Source organism: Lepidochelys olivacea (genome assembly GCF_965140295.1).
Source record: "Lepidochelys olivacea isolate rLepOli2 genome assembly, chromosome: 7".
Classification (NCBI taxonomy): Eukaryota; Metazoa; Chordata; order Testudines; family Cheloniidae; genus Lepidochelys; species Lepidochelys olivacea.
The window spans coordinates 95,805,673-95,833,452 of NC_140417.1; the positions used below are offsets into that span (position 1 = coordinate 95,805,673).

Sequence of the window (27,780 nt, forward strand, 5' to 3'; positions counted from 1 at the left end):
TTGCTTTCTGTTGTTGGGAATGAGTGCTTTGAAGCTCCCTGTGGTCTCTTAAAGCTGACAGTCCTGAATTTAAATACGTACCCAAGCATTTCATAATATCTTGCACTAGCTCTGAGTGTACCCAGCCTAGCCACGTGAAATCTGTGGAGTTACACCATAGCTGAATTTTACGCCACATGTCCATCAGGTGTGCAAAGGCTAAATAGGAGGAAACTATTAATCTCAGGACAGGCGCCTATTTGATGCATTATGGATGCACTGGACATGTTTTTTTCTTTTTTCTTTTTCTTTTTGTCCCCCTTTTTGTGGTAGAAAGCTATAGAAAATGAGTCATGACCTACCTGGGGATAAAACCTAGGCTTCTGGCTACTGTCTAAAGTGTTCTGACAGCTGTGCTATGAGTCCCACTAGATTTTAATGCCAAGCGAACCATTGTGTGGAAGGTTTTTTTTTTTTTTAATAATTTCACAACAGGGATTTATCACTAAATCTGGGCAGCTAAAGGGGTATTTTTACCTTTGGGTATGGTGTGCTGATGAGCACCAAGACTGCAGGGCTTTGATCCTGTCATGTTCTAATGCAAGTATGGGGTAGCCAATGCACTCTGGTGCCTGACTTTAGGAAGGAAGCAGAATGAATTATCTGGAAGAAAAATAGGATAGCTGTAGTACTTTCTCAGTATTGCTCTTAAAATTGTATGAATGTGCAGGGTTAGACATGTCGGAATCTTTTTAGGTACCTGCTGCTGGTATTTGAGCAGATTGTAAACATTCTCTTTTACTGCTGGGTTGGTCTCAGTTAAGACCAGAATTCTGAGCTGTACAACTCTGTCCTGGAGCAGGTGTGCCTGAGTCACTCATGAGCTGCTTTTAAGACCTGAGTATTAGTTATTTAATACTTCTATTATGATAGTGCCTAAAGCCAATCAGGGCTAGCCCCCAGTGCTAGGTGCTCTACAATTATACACTGGACCTATGGACCTCTGCCCCTGTTCTCTTGTTTTCTTATATACATATTTTTTCTCTTCTCTCTCTTGCTTTAACTGGAATTGACTGGTGGGATGGCTCAGCTGTGTCAGACCTTTATTTCAGATTAGCTGTATATTTGGGCTAGTTGGTATATAGATTTGATTTTAATGCATTGTTCTGAATTTAGTGAGTTCCTTTATGAATACATTAAATCATTCATATGCAAAAAAATTCCATTCATTTAACAACTGTAAAGCTAAAGGTCAGGAAATGAAAATGCACAGTTGCCAGCAGCAGCCTTAAAGTGCACATCCTATCTATTTTGTGGCACGTTTAATGTTTATGTTGACTTTACAGAATGGGCATCTAGAACATTTATATAGACTTTTTATACCTTTAAATAACTGAATAAACATGATTACCTGACTTAATACATTTATCAATGGAATAACAGCCTGCAGGAAGATGGTGTTTTTGTTCATATAGTACTTATGCTTTACGCACGGAAACCAATGGTACTTTCGCCATTTGTGGTTTTGTTTGTTTTTTTAACTGGGAGCAGGATTGATCAGCTAGTACTGATCTAAAGCCCATTCAAGTCACTTCATTGAGCTGTGCCTCACACTCCTACTGTATATGTGATTGTGCTGCATGTGTATTGTATCATTGGCTTTTTCTAGGGAAAACTAAGAACCTGATGATGCAATCTCAACTCCCATTGACCTCAGTGGAAGTTTTTGCTTGAATCAAAAGCCTAGAACTGTCTTGTACATTTTAAGGTTTAAAAATCACCATGGGCACTTCCTTCTTATGAAAACTGTCCTCTTCCAAGATGGCCACATGGAATGGAGCTTGCATAAAAGCTGGGTATCTCACTATTTCAAGGGACAGTAATGTAAAGGGAGTTAGAAAAAATAAAGGAATATTTCTACTTAAAAAGCTAACAAATATCACAGGTTCCAGTGAAAACTAGCTACCCAGAGATTTCTTAGGTATGGAGTATGAATGTTTTAGTATGTCAGTACTTTAGCCATCTCTATATATTTTATATAGATGCCTCAAAAATGTTCTCGGGTGCAAGTGTTCCACTCTCATTAAATTCAGTTGAAATTAATGTGCTATATGAAGGCAGAATTTGGTTCATAGTATGTACATATTTATGGGTTATTTAGAGGTGGTTGGAAACATCTTTCTGTGAACAAATGTGGCAGAAAAACAGGATTTTTTCATCTACATCTGTTCTATATTTAAAAAATAGACACTTTCTAGGCTACAGTTGGAAGAGTCCTATTCCTGCTGACCACACTGGCTTGCAAAAGGAGTGCAAAGGTGTAAGTCAGAAAGTTCTGAGTTATAAGCTTGGCTCTGCCACTCTCTTGGTTTCTTACGTTGGGCAAGATGCTTTGTCTCTGGCTCTGCTTGCCCATCTGTTCATTGTAAATAATAACACTGACACCTGTACCTCACAAGGGTGTTGAGGCTAATTAGTTAATGTTTGTACAGAGCTTTGAACATTAAACATTATATAAATGTATTCTTGACAGCTGTACTGTCATGGCCATGAAATGTGTGTAACAAACTCAGAACTATAGTTACAGCATTTTAACCAAAGAATTGCAATACACAAAAACTAGTCTGAATTACTGTAACATCACAATTTCACCGTTCAGTAATAAGTGGTCTTGAAGTACAAATAATGCATGGTTTTAGAACATCCAAAAAATTCTACCTTTTCTTCTTTAGAGTTTTTAAAGAACTGGAAAAAGAAAATATCCACTGCACTATTTTTAAAGAGGTGTACATTAAATTCTAGAATCATATTTCGATTTATCTGTGTATTCTCTCCCAGTCTTCTGGGTGCATAGTCACTGCTATAATAATGCAATATAGGGTGCTTATGCAACAACAATAAAAAGCAGTCCTCAGCTCATTACTAATGATACTTCAAAGAAACTTACACTTTATTTCAAGATTGTAGAATGCAACAAGAAGCAAGTGTCAATTTTTTTTTATGTCTTCATTAATATACCAAAGTATACATAGAGCTGAGTGGAAATCCTTTAACTGTTTGTCAGAAAATGCTGGTTTCAGTTTCAACCAACTTTTTGTGGAATTGGTTTTGATGAAATTGTCCTTTGAATGTCTTGTTGTTTTGCACTTGTTCCTTATTGCAGCTAACCTGCTTGTGTGTGTAATAAGTTGAAGTATTTATCTGAGTCCACCCATCATACTGTACTTTAATTTGCTTTCAATACATCACCACTTCACTGCCTTATGCAAACTCAGAGCTGCTAAAAAAAAAAAAAAATGAAAGAAATATACCTAGTACACAAGATGAAACCCACCACTAACAAAACAATGTTTCATAGCAGCAAGTTCTAACATGGATTTCTGCCTATTTCAGTCCTCAAACTATCCATCATTACAGTCTTCTCTGGGCTAGCAAAATATGTGCATATGTCTCTGATTTTGTTCCCATATCTAATATAGGTGGCATTCACATACATTACAATTTGGGTAAGACTGTTTATCCAGTCATGTAATTTGCTGCAAGGTCTGTGGTCTCTTCATGCAAGATAGTCTCTTAAACCCTTCACACTTTCACAAAGGCTGTGCAGAATTATCAGGCAGTTACTAGGGAACCCACGTTGCTGATTCATCTGTTGTTAGATGTCTGCCCCAGAGAAGTCCAGACTTTTAAAAGTTTGCATGATGCACTTTGCCTGGCTACCCTCTGTGAACATCTTGGAACTGGCCATTATGATCTCCTAAGGCTGGCATCACTCCAATGTGGTAACCTTTCCTGTTTAATGGACTGTTGGATTGATGGAGAGGCCATAGAACGGGGTCATGGGTTCAAGCAGTTTGGGAAACTCAACTTTTCAAATTCCTCATTGATTTCTAGCACATATGCCTGAGACACTTGATATACTGGTAGCATGCAAGTCTCCACCATAACAGCATGCACCAGGGGCTTCCCAACCCCAAATTGATGCCCAACTGATGGTTATCTGGGGTGGTGAGCTTCCATAGGGCAATTGCCACACTCTCTCTCTTCTGTGGTGAATGGAGCTCTCATCCTAGAAGTCTGGAGCTGCAGCTTTCAGTCCCACTTTCCAGAAGTTTTCTTCCCCTTCCTCTCCCCCCTCCCCAAACCCTTCTGAAGATCTGTAGCTATTGCTGTTTGCCATCCAAGGTTTTGAAAAGAACTTGTCCAGTCATGGACCAAAAGCATCTTTCTACTCAATAAATTTAATTCGGAAGTAGTGGATAGATCCAGTTACTCCAGGGCAGTGGGATCATGTTCCTTGCTCACTGAGTAACAGCATGAATTGCATTAACTGCTGGTTCTTTGGCTGTCTGCAGATGTTGCAGGAACATCTTTCACCACCTCTCCTGGACCACCTGAAATGATTGGCAATTATTTTTCAGGAGCTCCAGAAGAAAATTGTACATTCTAGCAAATAGCAAGTACAGGCAGTCATCCTGGCTTCCATTTTGAGTTTCTTGCCCAGAAATAGATTAACTTCCCTTGGGAATTTGACCAATTCTCCTACAATTCCCTAAGGTGCCCCAGGAAGGCCTTTTCACAAGCCACTGATTCACTTAGTTCTGCTCAGTATCGATGCCCAGCATCCTTGACCCAGGGTTCTTGGCACAACTAACTTTGACACAGGAAGCCCTACTTTGGATTCTCTGCACTGCTGCTTTTTTGCACCAGTGGAGTCCTACCTGTCTAGTTCCCAACACAGTTCACTAGTGTCAAAACATCTGCAGGGCATGATTATGCTCACACCAGTTTTCACTCCACTGACTTCAGTGAATCTAGTCCAGATTTACAATGGTGGGAGAGTGAGAGGAATCAAGTCCTGAGTGCAGGCTTGATTTAAATAGTGTTTTCTCAGGTGTTAGAAGCCTCGTTAACAACTCTTTGCTTCCTCAATCTTGCTTGTTTTTTAATTGTGAAGAAAGATGTACCTTTTCATTTCCCAGTACATAGCTGTGAGTGATTAATGTGCAGGATTTAGAAGGTGTGGATGAATGCAATGGCTAAAGAATGCTTCAGTCTGTTTTGCTCTTCTATCACCATATGCTGCTTTTATATAATTACAACCAATCCTATGATTTTTCAGCTACAAACTTTCCATCTTGTCAGATTTATTTTGCTGTTCAGCAGGAATCTGTGCAAGTTTTCTCCAGTTGAAGCGAACAGATTTAGACACATTTGTGCAGATCTATAAATTGCCTTTTTATTCTCACCCAGTTTAAGTAATACAGTTTACTTTTCCTACTTCGTTGATTAGCATTCCTTTAGAATATGCAATTATATATGGATAAAGTAACAAAAATCCTTTATCTTTGAAGGGTTCACTTCCCCTCCCCTTCCCCCCAAAAAAGTATATGCAAAGACCAATCATGTATTATACGCAGTATTTTTAGTGAGCATTAAGTGATTTTTCATAACCAGTGCAAAGAACAAATCAAAATGACTACACTGCAAGTAAATGCAGTTTCAGAACACATCAATATCGGGAGTAAATAGCTGACAATGGTCAATAGCATAAAATGAAAGGTGACACAGTTCAATTCATGCCTAATGGAGTATGTACATTTCAGAAAGAATTACAGCAAGTTTTTCAATGGCTTAATAACCTATTTTTCAGGCTCAAAGACATACTTCAACATGATTGGGTGTTCTAGGAGAAATCATTTGTCAGAATCTGAAGAAAATTAAGCCAAACTGTAATATAATGAATATACTCTCCTGGTACATGTCTTGAAAGCAATTAAACGTAGGTGATGAACTAAATTCTTGATTGATCAGATCAAAACAATGTCTAACGAGTTTTCTTGTTTTTGTGTTTTTTCAGGATGCTCCCAATTGATTTTAATAAAGCAATTTTTCCAAGTCATTTATGTGCTGTCTGAAATTGGAGAGCAGTAAAAGAATGAGAAGAAAGATGACAGGTTTTCCCCATCCATTCCTCAGTAATGTTTTAAATTGTAAAGTGACTTCTCTTGATTTATTTTTCTCCTGTGTACTTTCCTTAGTGGTTCAGGACAAACTAGCTTATTTCAAAACTATTGTTGGACAGTGCCAAAGACATTTTAGTTGTATTTTTTCTCTTAAATGGGAAGAACATTCTATTCAGAACTCAGAGTAGTTTCAATATTAACATTGCTTGACTCCTAAAATTTTCAGGTTCAAATAACTCTATTGACATAAGAATAACTAACATAAGACTAACACGGCTGCTACTCTGAAACCTATTGACATAAATGACACAAATATGGCCATAGTTAGTATAACGATATATATTGATTATGTAAATAGAGCCAGAGCTGGAAAACAAATGTCTCACGAAAGCTTATGCTCAAATAAATTTGTTAGTCTCTAAGGTGCCACAAGTACTCCTTTTCATTTATTTATGGTATTGGTATATTTCTCAACTCTTGGAAAGGCAAACTATACTCTGAACCATCTGTTCCTTTCATTTTAGGTAAAGTAATGGACAATTTAACCTCTACTCCTTTAGCATAAAATCTTTTATTTCTGATGACTTAAGATGTATTCCCAGCTAATATTGTTTCCTTCTGTATGGTTGAGAGTAGAATGCCTCTGTGTCTATTTTCTACTCTCACCGGCTGCAAAGCCTGGGTGTTTGGTTTTTTGTTTGTTTGTTTGTTGTATTTAGGGCCCACTCCTGGAAACAGACGGCCTGACTCTTTATTGGAGTTACACTGGACTAAAACTGAAGCCCCAGTAATGGGACTATTCACGGTAGAAAAAGCTGCATTGGGTAGTAAGTGTATGCAGGAAAGCACTCTTAATTTGTATCTGCCAGCTTCTGTTTTAAAGTGATTGATAGTAACTTTGCACATAGTGAAGGCCTGCCTGTATTTGAGTTTTCACTATCATGAAGTAATCACCTGAGCTATAGTTTCTGCTTGAGGATCTAGAGTTTCTTCTGATATGTTGCTTAATTTGCTCCCTCCATTGTGGAGAAGACTGAATTTCTAGGATTTATTCTATAGTGCTTTAAGAACTCGAAGGAATGGCTGAATACTTCTGTCATTTTTTCTGCATAATGTAAACTTGTGACTTGATGCTGTCAGAGTGACTGGCCCCTTTGAGAGGGAGCAGGGTCCAATGCACCTGTGACTGGTCAGCTGACCCCAATTGGGCTTGAGAGGGCACCTGAGCGCTAGAGGGAAGGAGACTGGGTGAGTCTGCCTGGGAGGAGTCGTTAAGAAAAGGGCAGGTGAGTTGCCTGAGAAATCCAGGAAGGTCAGAGCTGCCTGAGGAGGAAAGGAGAGACTCCTGAAGGCAGAGGAGAGCTTGGCCAGAGAGCTTTTGGGAAGACCGAAAGGTGAAGAGTGTTGCTAGTGAGGACTGGTCAGAGCTGGGTCGCGGGCAAGAACAAGGGGAAGAACCAGCCTGGTTAGGCAGAGCTGAGAACAAAAGGGTTGATTGCTGGAGGGTGGATCACAGGAGCTGAGGTAGGAATCACAGGTAGGGAAGCCTGGGTGAATGGAACTGTGCTAGAAGCCTCCCTGCAATGGACCTGAGTGGATGGCTGTGGGACACTGATCCCAGAACAAGGGGCTGGCTCTGAAGAGAGGAGGGGGGGATAGCTCAGTGGTTTGAGCACTGGCCTGCTAAGCCCAGGGTTGTGAGCTCAATCCTTGAGGGGACCATTTAGGGATCTGAGGCAAAAAAAATTGGGGATTGGGTCCTGCTTTGAGCAGGGGGTTGAACTAGATGGCCTCCTGAGGTCCCTTCCAACCCTGATATTCTATGATTCTAAGCGATGCTCCCTGAGCAGGGGTAGAAGTGCTGCAGGGAGTTCTCTTGTGGGAGACTTCACTTGGGGCTACCAGAGAAGAGTCAGGAAAGGAATGAATGTGGGAGCTCTTGAGTGGATGGCCTGGAAAGTGGAGCCCGGGAACAAGGGCAGACTGGAGATGGTCTCAGGAGGGTGAGTGGGAAATGCTGTTCCAGGAGGGAGCATGGCAAAGTGCTGTGAACTTGTTTGGAAGAAGGGTTTTATCTTGACAGTTCTGTGGACTGTTAAACATGTACAGGAATAAATTATGGCTAGATGTGAGATTTTTTGAATTGGACTTTTTAGAGAGACCGTTTCATTTACGGCTGCACCAAAGGGAAACCGATGCCACCTGCCTCTATCATGCTACGTCCTGCAGGATGGCTCTCCAGGAAGGGCCACCCTATGACGGATACCTTATTGAATCTGTAAATAGACAAACAATAGCCATATAAAAGATGTGAACTGCTTGCAATAGTCTCAGTAGTATGGTATCTTTCAAACCTTATTAAGACAATGTTCTTTTACTATTGATGGGTTTAACAGAATGATCTGGCTACTTTGGGATTGGGTGAAGTTTGAGCAGAGCTTCCTACAGATTTCCCAACTGGCGTGTTCATGGCTTGTGCTTAACAGATAGTCTAGCATGGTCACATGACTTGCAACAGTTGATCTGGAGGAGTGCAGTATGTTCAGGGGGGTTTGGTGAGGTTTTTGTTCTAGGTCATTTTAATGCCTGGTTATAGAAAGACTTTGAGATGACACCAGAATTTATTTCTCCGGTTCTACTCTACCTTCATTGTCAGGAGCAGCCTGTGGAACTGTACAATTGGTTTTCTAAATAGGTTCATGGTTTCAGCTGGTGGTATTTTGTACTGTTCAGTATTTGTATTGATTGCTTGACCCCAGTCTTCACTCCAGTATGGCTGATTTTGAACTAATTATTCTATTTAGTAGTATTTTTATGCATTTATTATTGGGTCATCTTGTAACTTTTAATGTCTAAGTAGGCTGTGTACTTATTGTACACAGGCATGGTGTACAATATTCGTCCATTCCTCTTCCTGAAACTTGTGCCTACAGTTGGACACCTGTGAGCATATAGGAGGATAGACATTTTTGCCACTTAATCTTGTATGTGTTGAAAGTTGCACTTCAAGCAGGCTGTATCTTAAAGCTGTATTATGCACTGAACTTTATGTCCTACTTTATATAATTCACAACAACACTCAACTTCAGGTATGAGGTTCAGGGGAGATATCTGACAAACAATTAACTGTGATCCTCTGTTCTGGCAGTTGTCAAGGTCTTGGACCAAGTTTGAAATCCTCCTTGTAAGACCATATAATATTTGAGAGGCTGCTGGATTGCCTGCTGGTCTGGAGGGGTTCAGAAAGACTTCATTGGGAGGTTTGACTAAGGGGTCTGATAGACGGAACATGTACCTGGGAGTTGAGGGACCTGGCACTGCCATGTTCTGACACTAATGGAAGCTCCCAGGATCTGGTGCCAGCATTAGATACTGCTGACAGGGACTGCTGGATGGCCTTCCCGATGCCTTGCGTGTGGTGGGCGGAGAGCACAAGGGTCTTACATCCATTCTGTGCAAATTAGCATTGTCCAGTGCAAGATTCCAACCCAGCTTGCTATGTTCCACGATGACTTATGCTGACTTTCTAGCTATGCCCACTGTTTCTAACACATTTTTTATTGGGATATGTAAGGGTTAAGTAAAGACCTGGGAAGGCTGGTATGCTGACATGGTATTAGGGAGTAGAAGCATGGGCCATTTCTGTGCTTGATAAAAAAGATACCCCGCCCTTCCCTTCTCTTTGTTAAGGATTGATAAGCGTTTCCGCTGCATAAGGAATGTGGGGATCTAAAAGATGACACAAAAGATACAAAGGGTATCTTCCCCCTCCCTTCTTTTCCCAACTACATAAACGAGTTCAGGGTCATGGCCCCTTCCTCCCTCCCCTGTGAACCACTGATTAAGGGGACTTGTGGCTACAATTACTGCAAAGAAATGTATTTTTACCTTGAAAATACATCTATAATATACATAATGCTGTAGGTAATAAGTAGGGGTGAGTATAATCCTAGTATGGGCATTCATATTACTTAAGGGTTTTGGGGGTGTTGTAGTAAATGTAGGCATTTACATACTAAAATAAAAATAGTGTACTGTAAGTAATTCAGTGCTTACTCAACAATTGGGCCAAGGGGAAAAAGTACCACAATAAAGAAGCTCCTCTTCTCAATCCGCCTCTGGGTCGACCTGCTCATTCTTCTAACATTTTTTGCCTGTTGAAAGGCATACTGCAGTGCACAATGGTTGATCCTTTTAAAAATGTTTTCTGTATTTTTGTCCCCTCCTGGACATTGAACCACAATGGGCATGCTATACCCACAGTACGTTTCCTCCATATGACCTCAGAAAGGAGCAGGGAAGAATAGTGACTTAAACAAGTAAATGTTCACACTGCAACCTACAAAGGGATATTTCATAGCTTGACTCACTTTCTGTGTTCTCCAGAATTTTAAAAATCACCTTTCAGTGCTTAATTTTGTCCATTTTGCTTTAGGTCGTCATATGCCTGACAAAAGTGAAGACATATTTATTTTCCTAAAAGGTGAACTATCCAGAGAAGTTGTCAGTTCATGTAACTTAATAATACACTCTTAGAAGAATCTTCTGAAAGGGGTACAGTTGTCATATAAAAATTCATAGGAAAGTTTTTCCATTCCTACCGTATGTACTTGTTTCATTTTGCCTTTCTGTTTTTTCATAGCTAGCAAGAACCTATTCATCATCATAGATGAATTTGGACAAAATGTCATTCTTTTTTTTTAATATATAACCAGAAAGGAATTTCTCTTTTGCTTTATTATTACTATCTTTTTCCCAAGTGCTGTTGCATGGTTCACTGATGCCAGCAATTTACAATGTGTGTAGATTAATTTTCTTTGAGTGTTTATAGTCTCAATATGTTTCTAAAGAGTCTCTTTGTGCTTCCACTTTGAGATCTACTCAGTCACCGATGTATCTGTTCTGTTTATTCATTTGGTAAGACTTTTTTTAAAATGGTTATACATCTTTCTTATTCTCAATAAGCTATATATTTTAATAGTTTGGTGTCTAGCATAGAAATTGATATTTTTGTTTTCTGTTAACATGTGTTCTGTATACTACTACATGTTTAAGAAATATTCGTTTAAATCTGGAGGCTTTTTACGTTGCACAAAAACTAATGATTCTTTTCCCATATATTTAAAAATAGCGAATGCTGTCTGAATCTATGGGTTGTTTCATACATTACACTTTATCAGACAGTTCAAATTCCCTTTTACAAAATCACTTTAATTTTCCTAGTTTATTCATTTGATTCTGTCTCCCGGTGCCAACTGCCAGGCAGAGTCAGCAACTGAGCTGGTTACATTATTAATTAACCCTTTTTTCCCTGTTCAGTATTCTGTGCAATCCCATCGTGACTTATATGACTGTATTCATTAGTCACATGTAATCACCATACAGTTTTTATTACAATTTTCAGCCAAGGGATAATTCAAACTGTTTACTTTGAATATTCACTTCATATGATGTCTGGTCACTTAACTCACATGGTGTTTCTGTTCTCTGGTTGGATGAAACTCTTCAAGCAGAAGAATGACTAGTGAATAGCAAATGCTCTTCCTTTTGCATGAATAGATGTGTTCCAAAAATACTTGTAAAAAGAACAGACTTTTGTAATCATTTGGATGAACAAAAATACTGTCTGAATAGTGAAAAGAAAGGGGGCAAAAGCATTGTCAAACCAGAGAGCTATTCGAAAACATTTTTCCAACACAGTTTAGAGCTGAGGATGCACAGTCCATAGTATGGAATGGATATTTTTCTAGTATTTTTATTTAATAGCTCTTTCATTGTCTTAATAAAACATCTTTGAAGATCCTCAGAAGATGCGTGATGTTCTGTGAAGAGCCAGTGCTCCTTTAAATACTTGCATTGCTTTATAACAAGAAGGCAAATTTACGCTTTGCGTATTACACTGTCATCATTATGGAAATTCTGTAACTTGAATATTTGGCTTCTAATAAAATGAACAAAATATGTAAGATTTTTGTAAAATTCATAGTGACTAAAAATATTGAAAGTATTGGGAGACTTGTCCTAAAAGCCTTCCAGAGACCTCGTGACTAGTCTCCTCATCTGGGACAGTGAGTAGGCAAGCAGTCATGAATGGTCGTAAGGATTTTGCTAGCCAGGGTGAAAATGTTTCTGATGCTCTGCTGGAGTGGTCAAGCAATAATAATCAACCAATCAGAAGAGCAAAAAAGAGCCGAGATGCACAGCGCCTAGCAGCAGGGTGCCCCCAGAAGCTGGTGTCCAGGACAACCGCCCTGCTCACCTGCTTCCTACAACCAACCATACAAGAAGTACTGAAATAAAGATTTTAAAAATCTTTATGGGTTGATGCAAAACATTATCTCATGTGTAACCCCCCCCTCCCCCCATCCACTTCCTTCCCAGATTACTCAGCAGGCAACACTCACCTGGATGCCCAGGTGTCTGATGCTGTCAACAGTAAAGGAGATCCTGAGTATCCCAGTGGTGATGGATAGGTGGGAAACCTCTAGCCACCCCTTTTCTGGAGTCCTTTTACTTATAAAGGAAATTAATTTTGGTGGTGCCTCTACCACCAATTTTAGGAAAACATATAACAGATTGAGATTAATTAAAATGTCTCAACCACTTTAAATCAAGGGGAGCTTCAGTAAATCAATTAATGCAGTTTACAGTAATAAATAAAATTCAACTTACATTTACACTGGCACCATTTACCCTACCACTGAGTGTGTACTCCTCTTAATTTGAGTTCTAGATGCTTGCTTGGGCGTGCCTGAAGATCTTGAAGCTGGGACAGCACTCTGTTGGTGCAGCAAAGCAGACCAGCCAAGGCAAAGCAACTCTAACGTGGGATCGTTCCAAGCTGCACAACCCCTCTGAAGATGGAGTTGTTAAAACCAGAGGTCAGTAACCCTGGATCCTGCTTAGATGAGAAGACCACTTCTTTCTTTCTCAGACTCTGGGGAAACCCCTTTGGGAACTGCTGCTTAAATGGTGGGTTGCAATCCCAACTGGGGTTGCTCCGTCAGAAAATGGGATCGCAGCAATTCTGAATGTGCAGAGGATCCCATTGTATAAAGCAAAATGTCATATCGCATGGAGGACGGCCTTGCACATATGATGCATGTGAGGTCATGTTGCATGGAGAATGGCATCCTCTCTGTTTGGGGTTGCCAAAAGCAATCCATGTTAAAATGGGGTCATGCAGGGAAAATGTTGGGATCTTCTGCCCTACAGTCTCTTTGATATCCCCACTTTCCTAAACAACAAAGATGGTAGTTATACTGCCTGTACTGCAGGCCAACTTTAGTCAGTTCTGGACACAAGAAGTCTCTCTACCCTTGCCCCAGTGAAGGCCACCAATAGTCTCCGTAGCTCCCTACTTGGTCAAAGCCCCAGCACTTTCTCAGCAGCAACTTCTGGCTTTGACAGAGCTCCACAAGGGAATCTTCCATTTCCTGACCAGGATTTCAGCTCCTCACAAAATGGACCCCTCCACCTCGGTGTCTGCAGCCAAAAAATGAGGCTCCCTGGAATTGGAAGGCTCTCTTCTCGAAGGCATCCTGGGACTTGCGGTCTCCAAGGCTGAATTGTAGTACTCAGGATCTTCCCGATCAGAACACTCCCAATTAAGTGCAAAGGCCTTTCTAATAGAGAGGGCTTATATATGTTAAAATTAATGTAGAGATCTTCAAACTCTGTCACAGGCCGGGAAATTCCATACAATCGAACTGGTGACTTCATTGTTGGTGACCATATTTCATGTGTCATGGATACTGGGAAAACTGTGCTTTGGACCATTTCAGTCCCTCTTGGGTGCACCCTGGCTTCATTCACCTCTTTTTGGGTAGAGGGTCCAACTGCTCTGCAGCCGGAGCTGTAGGCTGCAGCTTCCTCTTCACCATGTTAATTCAACTTGCCTGTCTGTGTTGTAAGCCCTTTCTCTGGGAACCTGTGACCAGCAAGTTGATTTAAGTGATTCAAAACCAGCGTCTTCAAAGCAAAGCACTATTTATATCCATTTTCCCCAGAAGGTACAAAACATCTGGAGCACAAGGTAAAAATAAGGCCCCTATGCATGGGTATTACTTATGCCTTACAAAAGCTGTCAAGGAAAGAGTAAGTTTCCATCAACTCAGCCATCTCTGACTGGGAGAAGCAAACTGTCCAGCTCGCATCAGGCTCTCTGTCTCTATGTTCGCTTGCCAGACTGGTAGCTTTCACTGTCGCTCCCAGGGCAGCCTCTCTTCACCCAGATCAGCTTCCTTTATAAGTGTGGAGTTGTGTAATGGTTTAGTGATCCTTTGATCTCCCTCCCCTCAGCCTTGGCAAAAGTATGTCACCAAGCTTGGGGTCTGAGTTGCCTCTTCATGGTTACAAACCTATCTATTGTGTGTGTTGGGTTGTCTGTTATCTAGGCCAGTGGTTCTCAAACTATTGTACTAGTATCCCCTTTCACATAGTAAGCCTCTGAGTGTGACACCCGCTCCCCCTTAGATTAAAAACACTTGTTTACATGTGTCTAACACCATTATAAATGCTGGAAGCAAAGGGGGGTTTGGGGTGGAGGCTGACAGCTCACGACCTCCACATGTAATAACCTCGCAATCCCCTGAGGGGTCCTGACCCCCAGTTTGAAACCACCCAATCTAGGCCATTGTTTTACCTTTCCTGCCTGATATTACCCTATTGGATTGAACTCCATAGCAAGTAGCCTATCAAACACAGGCATTCATCCTATTTATAGAAAATAGTTATTTCCTAGTTCATTATGCCATGCCTAAAAATATATAGGGTTGGCCAGTTGATTACATCTTTTTAAAAGCTTTAATTCATTCAGTACAACTTCCATCAGTCTTAAAGAAAGACTAGTGTTCGTTGTGATTGTTTATCACTAGCTATTCTACAGCATACTCAAATAGCAGCACATTCTTGTGCTGCCCTAGCTAAGGTTCCAGTTCTGCAAAGCTATTTGCTCAGACAGACCTTCACACCAACAATCTAACTGAAGTCAGTGTGACTCTGGGGGAGTAAAGGTCCGTTGTGTGGATTGCTTCCCAATACCAGGGCTTAAAACACTTATGTACTTCATATACCTCAAGGCTGGAGTTGAAATCAAACAAGCCTATGGGTTTTTTCCTGTTGTGGGAACACAGAGTCCAATTTAACTTTTTATGAGCACTGCAGCAGAACTCAATACTATTAAACAGACATTTAGACCAAACACACATGGGGGGTGGGGAGACATACTTCCCTTGACTTGTCTTTTAAAAGAGCAGGGGAGGGATGGACCTGTGCCTTCAGGGAAGTCTTCAGTAAACTACTAATATGTTGCCAGTGAATTTAATAGGATGGAGCGAAAGCTTTTTGACTTTCACTGGCCTCTATTTTCTTAACAATTCTGGTATGAAATTAATAAACTTTGAATATTGTCAGTTCATTTCACCTTGATTTTTTTTTAAAGTGTGATTGAAAATAATGACTAGCATTTACAGAGCACATAAAGTTTGCAGCTGGATTACAAGCCTTCACAGGGCACAGTTCACACATCACAGAAAGACAACTTTCAGAGTAACAGCCGTGTCAGTCTGTATTCGCAAAAAGAACAGGAGGACTTGTGGCACCTTAGAGACTAACCAATTTATTTGAGCATGAGCTTCCGTGAGGTGAGCTGTAGCTCACGAAAGCTCATGCTCAAATAAATTGGTCAGTCTCTAAGGTGCCACAAGTCCTCCTTTTCTTTTTGAGAGAGACAACTGCCTCTGAAGTATAAGGTGGTAGCCTTTAAGCAGCACACAACATCCCTTCATAACAGTTCAGAATAGAAATAGAAAAAAATCTTTACTAGTTCAAACAGCTGGTGAATTTCAGGTATGCAGAATAAAATTAGCCATGTCATTTTGTTAACACCACTACCTGGGGAGAGGGGAGGAAATGCCACTGGATTTTCAATAAGAACTGGCCAAGACCTCAATTTTACATCTAATCTGAAAAAAAACCTCCAGTAGCATGACCCCAATTCTATGACGGGTTATTGTTTTATTATTGTCGCATAGAGAGGAGCGTTACCTGTTTAAATCACTAGCACCACTTCCTACAGCAAGTTCTGACTAGGTTTAATGTTGTGTTCACTAGGAGCTGTGAGGTCCTGTGGCTGCAGGAAACTCCTACTTTAGGGCAAAGGGCAGAGAAAAGATTCCATAGAAAACAGCAAAGTAAAGAGCAGAAAACTGCCTGCAAAGAAATGTTTGCGGGGAGGGGGTAGATATCTGTACCCAAAATGTAACAAGTTATAATGAGTGCTCATGGTTGAGGCTAGATGGACAGTCCTCTAATTAACCTCAGAACAGGCACATCAGTGCAAGTTATTGACACTCTCCCATGTACTTCTAACCTGGCCTGGAGCAGCCAGCTGTAGAAATGACAAGGTATTTCTATGTCTCCACTAGGTTCTAGTTGAACTGGAGTAAGTCCAGTAACTCATCTTACAAAAAAGAGGAGGACTTGTGGCACCTTAGAGACTAACACATTTATTTTGAGATGATCATTACACAAAGTAAAAACTATTTTCCCATGCTAATCCTTTTTCCCCCTACTGTTACTTGCACCTTGTCAACTGTTGGAAATGGGCCATCCTGATTATCACTACAAAAGTTTTTTGTTTCTCCTGCTGATAATAGCTCACCTTAATTAATTGGTCTCACTACAGTTGGTATGGCAACATCCATTTTTTCATGTTCTGTGTGTGTATATATCTTCCTATTGTATTTTCCACTGCATGCATCCGATGATGTGGGTTTTAGCCCATGAAAGCTTATGCCCAAATAAATTTGTTAGTCTCTAAGACGCCACACGTACTCCTCGTGTGGTGTGTTCTTGTTTTTTTGCTGATACAGACTAACACGGCTACTACTCTGAAACCTGTCATTTTACAAAGACTACTTAACAGATGTTGGATGAAACAGATGAAAACCTCCAGTTACTATATCCACTGGTATCCAAGAGAAGAATGATTATGGGAATTAAGCCTATATGTATTGAACCATCCAGTATCCCAACAGGTTTATTTTGAACACCTAGTGACGACCTCTGTTATAACCTTCTCACAGGCACCTTCTGGAGGAAACCAGTGTGTTTCAAATAAGTCGTGTACTACAACCTTGTAAATGTATGGGCCCTTTACAGTTGCCTCAATACAAACATCTATTTTTTTTTAAACTATGAAAATTGCTTCTGTGTACTTTTTCCACAAAAATCCCAACTATGGCTCTAAGAGACCTGAATACTCTTTCAAATCATGTATTTCATCCTTTTGCCTGTAACCCGACATGCAGCCAAGTCTAATTTCATAGCAACCAAAAAACCTTGTACTATTGCCTGACGCTCTTTGAGTCTGCCTCATTATCTCCTGTTTATCACAAGGACTACAATTACGGTGCCAGCTCCTGATGTCCTCGCTCAATTTTTACATGGGCACCAATCCCACTAACTTAATTAAGCAGCGGCTGTGAGAAACCAGAACTATATTTCTGCTCTACTCCATGCCGATTAGGCCTCAACCTGAGTACTACATCCAGTCCTGGGCTTGACGTTTCAGGAAAGATGTGGACAAATTGGAGAAAGTCCAAAAAGGGCAACAAAAATGATTAAGGGTCTAGAAAACATGACCTATGAGAGAAGATTGAAAAAATTGGGTTTTTGTTCTGAAAAAGAGAGGACTGAGAGGGGATATAAAAGGCTCTTACAAAGAGGAGGGAGAAAAATCTTGTTAACCTCTGAGGATAGGACAAGAAGCAATGGGTTTAAATTGCAGCAAGGGAGGTTTAGGTGAGACATTCGGAAAAACTTCCTAACTGTCAGGATGGTTAAGCACTGGAATAAATTGCCTAGGGAGGTTGTGGAGTCTCCATCATTGGAGATTTTTAAGACCAGGTGTCAAGGTTCCTCCCCCACTCTGAACTCTAGGGTACAGATGTGGGGACCTGCATGAAAAACCCCCTAAGCTTATCTTTACCAGCTTAAGTCAAAACTTCCCCAAGGTACAAAATATTCCACCCGTTGTCCTTGGACTGGCCGCTACCACCACCAAACTAATACTGGTTACTGGGGAAGAGCTGTTTGGACACGTCCTTCCCCCCAAAATACTTCCCAAAACCTTGCACCCCACTTCCTGGACAAGGTTTGGTAAAAAGCCTCACCAATTTGCCTAGATGACTACAGACCCAGACCCTTGGATCTTAAGAACAATGAACAATCCTCCCAACACTTGCACCCCCCCTTTCCTGGGAAATGTTGGATAAAAAGCCTCACCAATTTGCATAGGTGACCACAGACCCAAACCCTTGGATCTGAGAACAATGAAAAAGCATTCAGTTTCTTACAAGAAGACTTTTAATAAAAATAGAAGTAAATAGAAATGAAGAAATCCCCCCTGTAAAATCAGGATGGTAGATATCTTACAGGGTAATTAGATTCAAAAACATAGAGAACCCCTCTAGGCAAAACCTTAAGTTACAAAAAAGATACACAGACAGAAATAGTTATTCTATTCAGCACAATTCTTTTCTCAGCCATTTAAAGAAATCATCATCTAACACATACCTAGCTAGATTACTTACTAAAAGTTCTAAGACTCCATTCCTGGTCTATCCCCTGCAGAAACCAGCATATAGACAGACACACAGACCCTTTGTTTCTCTCCCTCCTCCCAGCTTTTGAAAGTATCTTGTCTCCTCATTGGTCATTTTGGTCAGGTGCCAGCGGGGTTACCTTTAGCTTCTTAACCCTTTACAGGTGAGAGGAGCTTTCCCCTGGCCAGGAGGGATTTCAAAGGGGTTTTCCCTTCCCTTTATATTTATGACACCAGGTTAGACAAACACCTGTCAGGGATGGTCTAGATAATACTTAGTCCTACCATGAGTGCAGGGGACTGGACTAGATGACCTCCTGAGGTCCTTTCCAATGATTCTGTTTGTCGGACCCCATGTGAAAGGATTAGAAGATCAGAGAAACTGTTTTATCTCAAGCTTTCCCAAGAAATCATTCCTCCAGTTTTTGGGTGTTGAGAATGAAGGTATGAAACCTCTCATGCTCATGGATCAAAGGCATGAGGAGGAAGGGACCCAGATCTGCAAGGGGTAGAGCTGTTTGTATGAATAGCTGCTCCACTCGGCCCTGCTGTCTGGCAGCATGTCTCTTTCAGGAGCTGTGTTGCCATCGACTGAGTACCTCCACAGCCATGGAAGAGACCCAGGGTGAGTTAGTGCAGTATCCACTAGTAATAAGCCCCTGGCAGAGGTGGTTCTGCATGTAATTCCTGGGGGTGGTGGGGAAGTCTTAGCAAGGATAGTAGGAGGTGGTCCACAAAGAATAGTATAACTCCCATATTCTTAGAAAAGATTATTTTTATCCATCAACTTGGATTTAAGGATCAAGCTTAGCTAATGGGCTTTATTTAAAAGTCTATCTTTCTTTAGGTATGGTAGTCCAGCCACAACCAGGGTTTATTTTGAGGCTCATATACATATAATCTTCTCAGACTTTCTTTTTGATTAGTTAGGATAGTTATTCAATTCAAAAGAGAGTTAACCCTTTCAAAGCCTTTCCCCTACCCACCAATTAATAACATGCATTTCTCCTACTTTCTTAGCATCCCTCTTTCACATTAAAATTGTGATTGCTATTACTTACCCGTGCATGACAATTTCTCAGAGAATCCCTCCTTCCATACCATGTACAGTCCTTCAATTAAATCTCTGTCAAAGGTAACAGCCTATTATTTTCTACCTCCATAACAATTAATGCTGCAATGCACATTATTCAAAAAAGGAGAGAATAAAGAAAATGACTTGACTTTTCCCAACACCAACAAACTATATATTATCTCTGCATGGAGAGCTAGTGCTTTGGCTACACTGCAGCTGTCTGTAATACTTTCTGCTTTCAGCAAGCCATTAAAAATGTTTACAAGAGAAGAGTGATTCCATGAACTGTTCTAATAATTCACCTTCAAAATATATCAAGGCAAAAGGTCTTTTTAGTCTTTTGAATACATGTTCTAAAAAGGTCCTAGGTTTCCTGGATTAGTATGACACTTATTTCACATTAAATCTTTCTAGACATTCTCCTCTCTTAACTGCTAGCCATATGACTGTTTAAAAATTCTTTAACACATTCCAAGGTGCACTTGGCTATATTTATTAAAAAGCTAAAAAGTTCTCATAATTGTGAATCTGGACCATTACTTGTACTCCTGAAGAAAAGTCTACTTGGAGCAAAGCCGATGACATAAAAGAGAAACCAGGTTGTGGCTGTTTTAAAGGTACATAATCTTAGCAACCATAAGCCTTATGTGACATTAATATTTGGGAATGCCAAATATCTTGCCAAAGTCCTCAAGCAAAGAAAAGGAAGTGAAAACCTGATACTTCAAATACTAAAAAAACCCAAAACAAACAAACAAAAACCCCTCAAGCACAATATTTTTATTTTAAAAGGCTTGAGGCCATCTCCTTTATCATAAAAGAGCAGTAAAGGGGAAGAAATTGTTATTTGGCTATACAGGTTACCACTAATAATTAGCCATTGCTACATTTTACCTAGCATAATAGACATTTAATTGGGTTTTTCCCTCCTCCATTAAGAAATGTTTAAATTGTTAATGATGAGTGGGAGTAACAACCTGGGAAGGTTCCCCCAATGAATTTCATGATATATTATTCTGAAGTCTAATGCTGATAATTTAAATGGTTACTTTATTAACTACTTTAATGATGATCACTTTACCAGAAACATCCAGCAGCTCTGGGGTTGTAGGTTGAGCTCCTGAATTGGGATCCAGGGGTTTCTGCTTCCTTCCACACATAGAAACTGAGGTGATCTTATGGCCCAAAATATTTAGAATGCATTCTATTTCTAATTCTAATATTACTACTTTATGCAGGAGATGCCCACTTGAGTATGTTGGGAAGTCTGCCATTAACAGAAATTCGGATGTGTCAGCACTTCAGAGGGTGATGCTGGCCTGCTAGTATCAAACTTCAAATCTTCTGTCCCCTTAGAAAAATGCCATATTTGTACACGACAACTTTATTGACAAAGTCAGAAATCTGATGTTTACAAAAACAAACAAAACATGCACCAGAAGTTCAGCCACAAAAGGAAGTGAAGAAATGGTGAAATTTGCTTCTCATTTGATTGTTTAGAGTTAGCTTTTCCAAATCAAACTTACCAATGTACATTTAATAATACAATATAGGACTGTGTGTGGAGGGGGGAATAATACTTTTTATAACAATAGGACTAGTAATAAAAGGAAGTAGTTGTGGGAATAGGATTAGCTTGATATTACTAAGAAGAAGTAATGGGCTTCAAGACAGGAGAAAATGAATAAAATGATAAATGGGTAGAATATTCACAAGAAGGATATAGCTTGGTCCCAATCTTATGTTGGATTGCTGCATCATGGAGGCCTTAATTTTTTTTTTTTTTAAAGTAGTAAATTCATCCAGGGAGACAGTCCAATCACCTTCAGGAAACTGAGAAATGGGGAGCTTAGGAAGAGTCCCTACATAATTCTGTATGACTGGTAGTTTCAGTTGAAGAAACTATGAAAACTTTGGTAAAACTAGATTTAAATGCCCGATCCTGCTCTCAACAAAGTTAATGGTAAACTTTTAATGGTGAGAAAGATTGGGCCTATAGCTGAAAAACTAAAAGGTTATGCTCACAGAGGTAAATTTGTCCTTGGCTTCCCATCATCACTTGTCTCTGTGCCTGGTGCTCTGGAGGAAACACAGGCTCAACTAGAGCTTCTAACTGCCTGGGTGATATAAAATGTGATACTGTCGAGTGGAGAAGAAAGTGTTGCTATATGCATCCATCCATGGATCAGAGTAACGAAAGTGTATCAAAACATTCTTTCAGAATGTTTGGAACAGCATCCCAATTAGTGTTCATTAATTATTCTCCCTTTACACCTTCAACATTAGAAGTATCATCTGTTCCTTACAGCTTTCTTGATATAAATCCCCAGTCTGTGTTTTTTTCTGTATATTTTGTACTATCCCTGACTGTGCTTTGAAAATGAAAGCTCTTTGGGGAAAAGACTCTTATTTCTTCCATGTATACTTACACCACCGTAGGCAGCTTGGTATCCAGCCCTTATGTTGTTGGGGAAGAGCATATAAGGATACTCCTTCTCTTGTGCACCTATGTGGGATCAGGCATGACAATCCGTTGTGGTCAGGGGGTATAAAGACTCCATGTGACTGGCACCAGCCTTCCAAAAAGAGTGGAGAGGGCTGGGAGAGTGGTGAGTGTGACCCTCTCCACAGTGCATCCAGAACCATGAGCTTTTGTGTTACCCTTCTGCATTAAAACAGGAGAGTTTTGCTGGGGCATAGACTGTGTCAGCTTCCTGGCACCCTAGTCTGTCCATCTCACCAGCAAACTCTTTGAGACTCTGCTGGTCTTAACCTTGCCTTGCAGGTAACCATCAGTGAACCCCAGTTCCCCAGACCCGTCGCTCTGCAGTATCTAGTCCCTCTCACTGGACGATCATAGAAATGTAAGTTCACCGCTTCCAAAGAGCGTACATGTGAGCCTGTTAGATTAGCTGAGGACTCTTACTTTACTTTAAATTATCTCAGTGCTGTTATATTATAGTAAAACTAAGAATAGGTTTATTAACAAAGAACAGAGATTTACGTGACTCTTAAGTAGAGATAACAGAAACAGAAAATGGTTACAAACAAAACAAAATAAACTTAATTCTAGCAAGCTGTGTCGTTGCCTAAAATAGTTTTTTTGCTTCTATCGGGTTACCAGCATCTCCAACCCTCCAGGCAAAAGGATCCAACATTCACCGAATCAGAGGGTACTGTCCCCTTTGTCCCCAAAGTGATGTATAAATAAAAGGTTCTCATCTCTTTTTTGGAAAGTAAACCCCGACAAAGTTCTGTTCCCCAGCTGCTCATCCTTTAAGGTGTAGGTACCAACCCCGCTTTTCATCTTCTGGCCAGTTTGCTTTCTTGATTGGCTTAATTACTTTGTTTACCTTAAATGCAAATGAACTTCCTATTGTCTCTGGCATTACCTTGCTGAATTTACACTGGTGATACAGGCAAAGCAACATTCTTTTGTCTAGGACAAACTTGTTTATCAAGTCTGTCCCCAAAGCATAACCGGTAAGTCACTAGCTCTCATTTGAGACATGACTTGATACTTTGATATTACAATAATGCTGAACTTCTTGGCTGCCCTTCACAAGTTTACACTGTAATTTTTTTTATTTCCTTTTGGTTTTGGGCTTTGACAGCCATAACACCAAACTAAGTATCAAATTCTTTCTACGGAAATGAACAAAATCTTATCCTAAAACATGAACCAGCAATAATTAAAAAGATGCCCCACAGGGCTCTTGGATTGTGATATTCTTTTCTCTTGATACATTTTAGTGGCCCCAGTGATTCCTTGTAGATTCCAGTCCTGTTTTTATGGAGATGATGCTGTTATGTGCATTAATAGGCCATCTGTCACAGACCTTAAGATTGAAGTACAGTGCATTTTGAGCTCTGATTCCCTACCCAAAAAAAATAAAAATAAAAAAAAATTAACAACCTGTTCCCTTCTCATCTCTCCTTCCTAATCTGAATGACTTAGATGAGTCTTGTGAAATATCCCCTGTATGAGCATACTCCTTTTGAAATATATATAGCCAGATTCTGGACAGATTAATTAACTTTCACACCTTTTTTTTATTACCTTATCAGTGACTGAGTTAGATTAGGATTCCCCTAAATTAATTTAAAATGCTGTCCTTGCAAAAGGTATGTGAGGTTAGTTTCCTATTTTGCATTGCTACAAATTCATTACAGTGATCATATGTACAACGGGACTTTCTTGTTGGTTTTACCTTAAATTCAAACAATGTGCCATAGTTCTGTTAGATTCATTTTCCTCAGTTCCCTTGGTGAATCTCACAGGGACATAGACTGAAATGATTGTGCTGAAATGAAAAATTCTGCCTGCTTTAGCTATCACTTATTCCTAAATGTGTCTTATGGAAACATGTCTACTTATGTCAGAATCTAAAGTCTAGAATCTGACACTGTGAGTATCTTACAGATTCTGGTGCACTGAAATAGTCAAAATGCAAATCTAAAGTCCTAAATAAAAACTCTATTTCACTGATAGGAGCTTCATCTTATTTCTTCTTTTATAAAGACCTGGATGTACTGAACTGGACATAAAATATTTGCTCAATGGATTTGCTTTTTCTAACTTTCAGATTTTTTTTTTTTTTACTGCTTATCTTGGGCCTTAACTTTTGAAGTTGTCATGTAAATGAATGCATGAAGATTTCCTTAGGGTTTTTGTCTGGTTTAAATCAGATTGATTTTAGGATTTTTATTACAATCTGTTACATTTACCCAGGCTGTTGGGGGACATAATGTTATCAGGATTTATTATGAATCACAAAAGGAAAAAAATAAGAACTGCTCAGCAGGTTGCATTGACAATAATTCATCATTGAGGTAACATCCATAACACAATCACTCTAAAGCAAAAATCTGGATCATGTTTAATTAAATTATTTACATATTCAATTGATAAATTGCAGGTTTAAGTTAAAAAAATCAAATAAAGCAAACCTTTAAAAGCTTCTTTTTATTAGGGTCCTTATTTTTAGTCTAGAAATTCTCATTAAATAACTGTAAAACAAACTTTGAATGCTCAGCTGTGTTTCTAAGATCCTGCTGAAAACTTTATATTGTAGATCTAGACATATCTGTTGTAAGTTTTAGTTATCACCATTGTTTCATTTTTCCTGTTGTGCACATAGATTGATGCATCTTTAAGTTAGTTTAACTGGTGTATTGTGGGGGGAGGGGTGAGATAGGAGTTAAGTTGAAATGAGTACCTCTCGTTCCCATGAATGTCAGCATTCTTCTGTCCTGCTTTTCTCTGTCTACATTAGGCCACTTTTAAACACAATGTAAAGAATTAAAACATTTTAAAGGGTGCTTCCTTTGTAGTGTGGTGATGGTAACATTCCAAACTGCAGCCAGCGCTGCTGAGTCCAGTAGTCGTCTGCTCCCCTTCTTGCCCAACATCCCTCTTTGCAGCTCTCTGGAACACCTATGCCAAGAATGACAAGGTAGCATTAAGAATTTAAACTTGGAAATAGTGCTTCAGGGGCACCCTGAATGAAAGGAGTTAGACACAGAAGAAAAAGAAAATGTATATAGCCTGAGTTAATTTAAAATCTGCACAAATAGCCTTTATATGACCCCAAAAATGGATCCTGGGACACAAGTAAATGTAATAACAAAAACTGTGCTAAAGAGATAAGAAGCACATAAAAGTGGATGAATCAAAAGTGTCTGGAAAAGATTGTAATGAAGGAGCCATTCCAATGTTAGGAGAGTGCACACAGGCACTTTAAATGCAAAGGAAAAATGAGTTTCTGGTGGGACACAGAGGCAAGCTACCGGTCTTAGGCCTACACACATCTGAAGCTCTTGGTTTCATTAAAAGGATGCATGCCACAGAGACAGAAAGACAACATAGTGGGTGTAAAAGATTCCTGTGGCACCTTATAGACTAACAGACCTATTGGAGCATAAGCTTTCATGGGTGAATACCCACTTCGTCAGATGCATGTAGTGGAAATTTCCAGAGGTAGAAATAAATATGCAAGCAAGAATCAGGCTAGGGATAACAAGGATAGTTCAATCAGGGAGGATGAGGCCCTCTTCTAGCAGTTGAGGTGTGAACACCAAGGGAGGACAAACTGCTTTTGTAGTTGGCTAGCCATTCACAGTCTTTGTTTAATCCTGAGCTGCTGATCTCAAATTTGCAAATGAACTGAAGCCCAGCAGTTTCTCTTTGGTCCTGAAGTTTTTTTTTTGCTGCAGGATGGCTTCCTTTAAATCTGCTATTGTGTGTCCAGGGAGGTTGAAGTGTTCTCCTACAAGTTTTTGTATATTGCCATTCCTAATATCTGATTTGTATCCACTTATCCTTTTACGTAGGGACTGTCCAGTTTGGCCGATGTACATAGCAGAGGGGCATTGTTGGCACATGATGGCGTATATTACATTGGTGGACGTGCAGGTGAATGAACCGGTGATGGTGTGGCTGATCTGGTTAGGTCCTGTGATGTTGTCGCCGGTGTAGATATGTGGGCAGAGTTGGCATCAAGGTTTGTTGCATGGATTGGTTCCTGAGTTAGTTACTATGGTGCGGTGTGTCGTTGATGGTGAGAAAATGCTTCAGGTTGGCAGGTTCTCTATGGGCGAGGACTGGCCTGCCTCCCAAGGCCTGTGAAAGTGAGGGATCATTGTCCAGGATGGGTTGTAGATCACTGATGATGTATTGGAGAGGTTTTAGCTGAGACCTGTATGTGATGGCCAGTGGAGTTCTGTTGGTTTCTTTCTTGGGCTTGTCTCTCAGCAGGAGGCTTCTGGGTACACATCTGGCTCTGTTGGTCTGTTTCTTTATTTCCTCATGCAGGTATCATAGTTTTGAGAATGCTTGGTGAAGAGCTTGTAGGTGTTGGTCTGTGTCTGAGGGGTTGGAGCAAATGCAGTTGTACCTCAGCGCTTGGCTGTAGACAGTGGATTGTGTGGTGTGTCTGGGATGAAAGCTGGAGGCATGAAGGTAGGCATAGCGGTTGGCGGGTTTTCAGTATAGAGTGGTGTTAACGTGACCGTCACTTATTTGCACCGTGGTGTCTAGGAAGTGGACCTCCCATGTAGATGGGTCCAGGCTCAGGTTGATGGTGGGGTGGAAGCTGTTGAAATCATGGTGGAATTCTTACAGGGTTTCCTTCCCATGGGTCCAGATGATGAAGATGTCATCAATGTAGCGTAGGTAGAGAAGGTGTGTGAGTGGACGAGAGCTGAGGAAGCATTGTTCCAGGTCAGCCATAAAAATGTTGGCATATTGTGGGGCCATGGGGGTGCCCATAGCAGTATGACTGGTCTGGAGGTATATATTGTCACCAAATTTGAAATAATTGTGTGTGAGGATAAAGTCATGGAGCTCAGCAACCAGTTGTGCTGTGGCATCATCAGGGATACTGTGCCTGACAGCTTGTATTCCATCTGTGTGTGGGATGTTTGTGTAGAGAGCCTCAGCTAAAGTGTAGGGCATCCTCAGCTAGAGTATTATGTCCAGTTCTGGGCACCACATTTCAGGAAAATTTGGAGAAAGTCCATAGGAGAGCAACAAAAATGATCTATGAGGGAAGAATGAAAAAATTGGTTTGTTTAGTCTGGAGAAGAGAAGACTGAGTCAGGGCTTGGTAACAGTTTTCAAGTACATAAAAGGTTGTTACAAGGAGGAGTGAGCAAAATTGTTTTTCTTAACCTCTGATGATAGGACAAGAAACAATGGGCTTAAATTGCAGCAAGGGTGTTTTAGGTTGGACATTAGGAAAAACTTCCTAACTGTCAGGATAGTTAAGCACTGGAATAAATTGCCTAGGGAGGTTGTGGAATTTCCACCACTAGAGCTTTCAAGAACAGGTTTGACAAAAACCTGGCAGGAATGGTCTAGCTATTACCTAGTCCTGGCTTGAGTGCAGGGGACTGGAGGTCCCTTTAAGTCCTCACTTCTGATTCTATGTCACATTATCATAGAATATCAGGGTTGGAAGGGACCTCAGAAGGTCATCTAGTCCAATGCTAGGCAATATACAAACACATTATGTGAAAGTCCCTGCAGCGATTATCTTACAAACTTCATGGCACAGCAAGTAACAAGTGCTTCCTCCCTACCCCAACCTACTTGGCTAGGATGGGAAGTAGTGGCCCTGCAAAGGCAGCTCTCCCTCTTGCACTGCTATGCA

General features: G+C 40.3%; 1 protein-coding gene across 1 annotated transcript in view; it reads left to right on the forward strand.

The window, feature by feature from the left end:
* The window catches only part of DNTT (DNA nucleotidylexotransferase), a 478,907-nt gene that overhangs the window by 426,089 nt on the left and 25,038 nt on the right, over nucleotides 1-27,780 (forward strand). Inside the window, exon 15 of the mRNA XM_084635618.1 lies at nucleotides 12,679-12,826. Within this exon, the coding sequence (XP_084491744.1) occupies nucleotides 12,679-12,826 (148 nt within the window). The remainder of the gene's footprint in view (nucleotides 1-12,678; nucleotides 12,827-27,780) is intronic.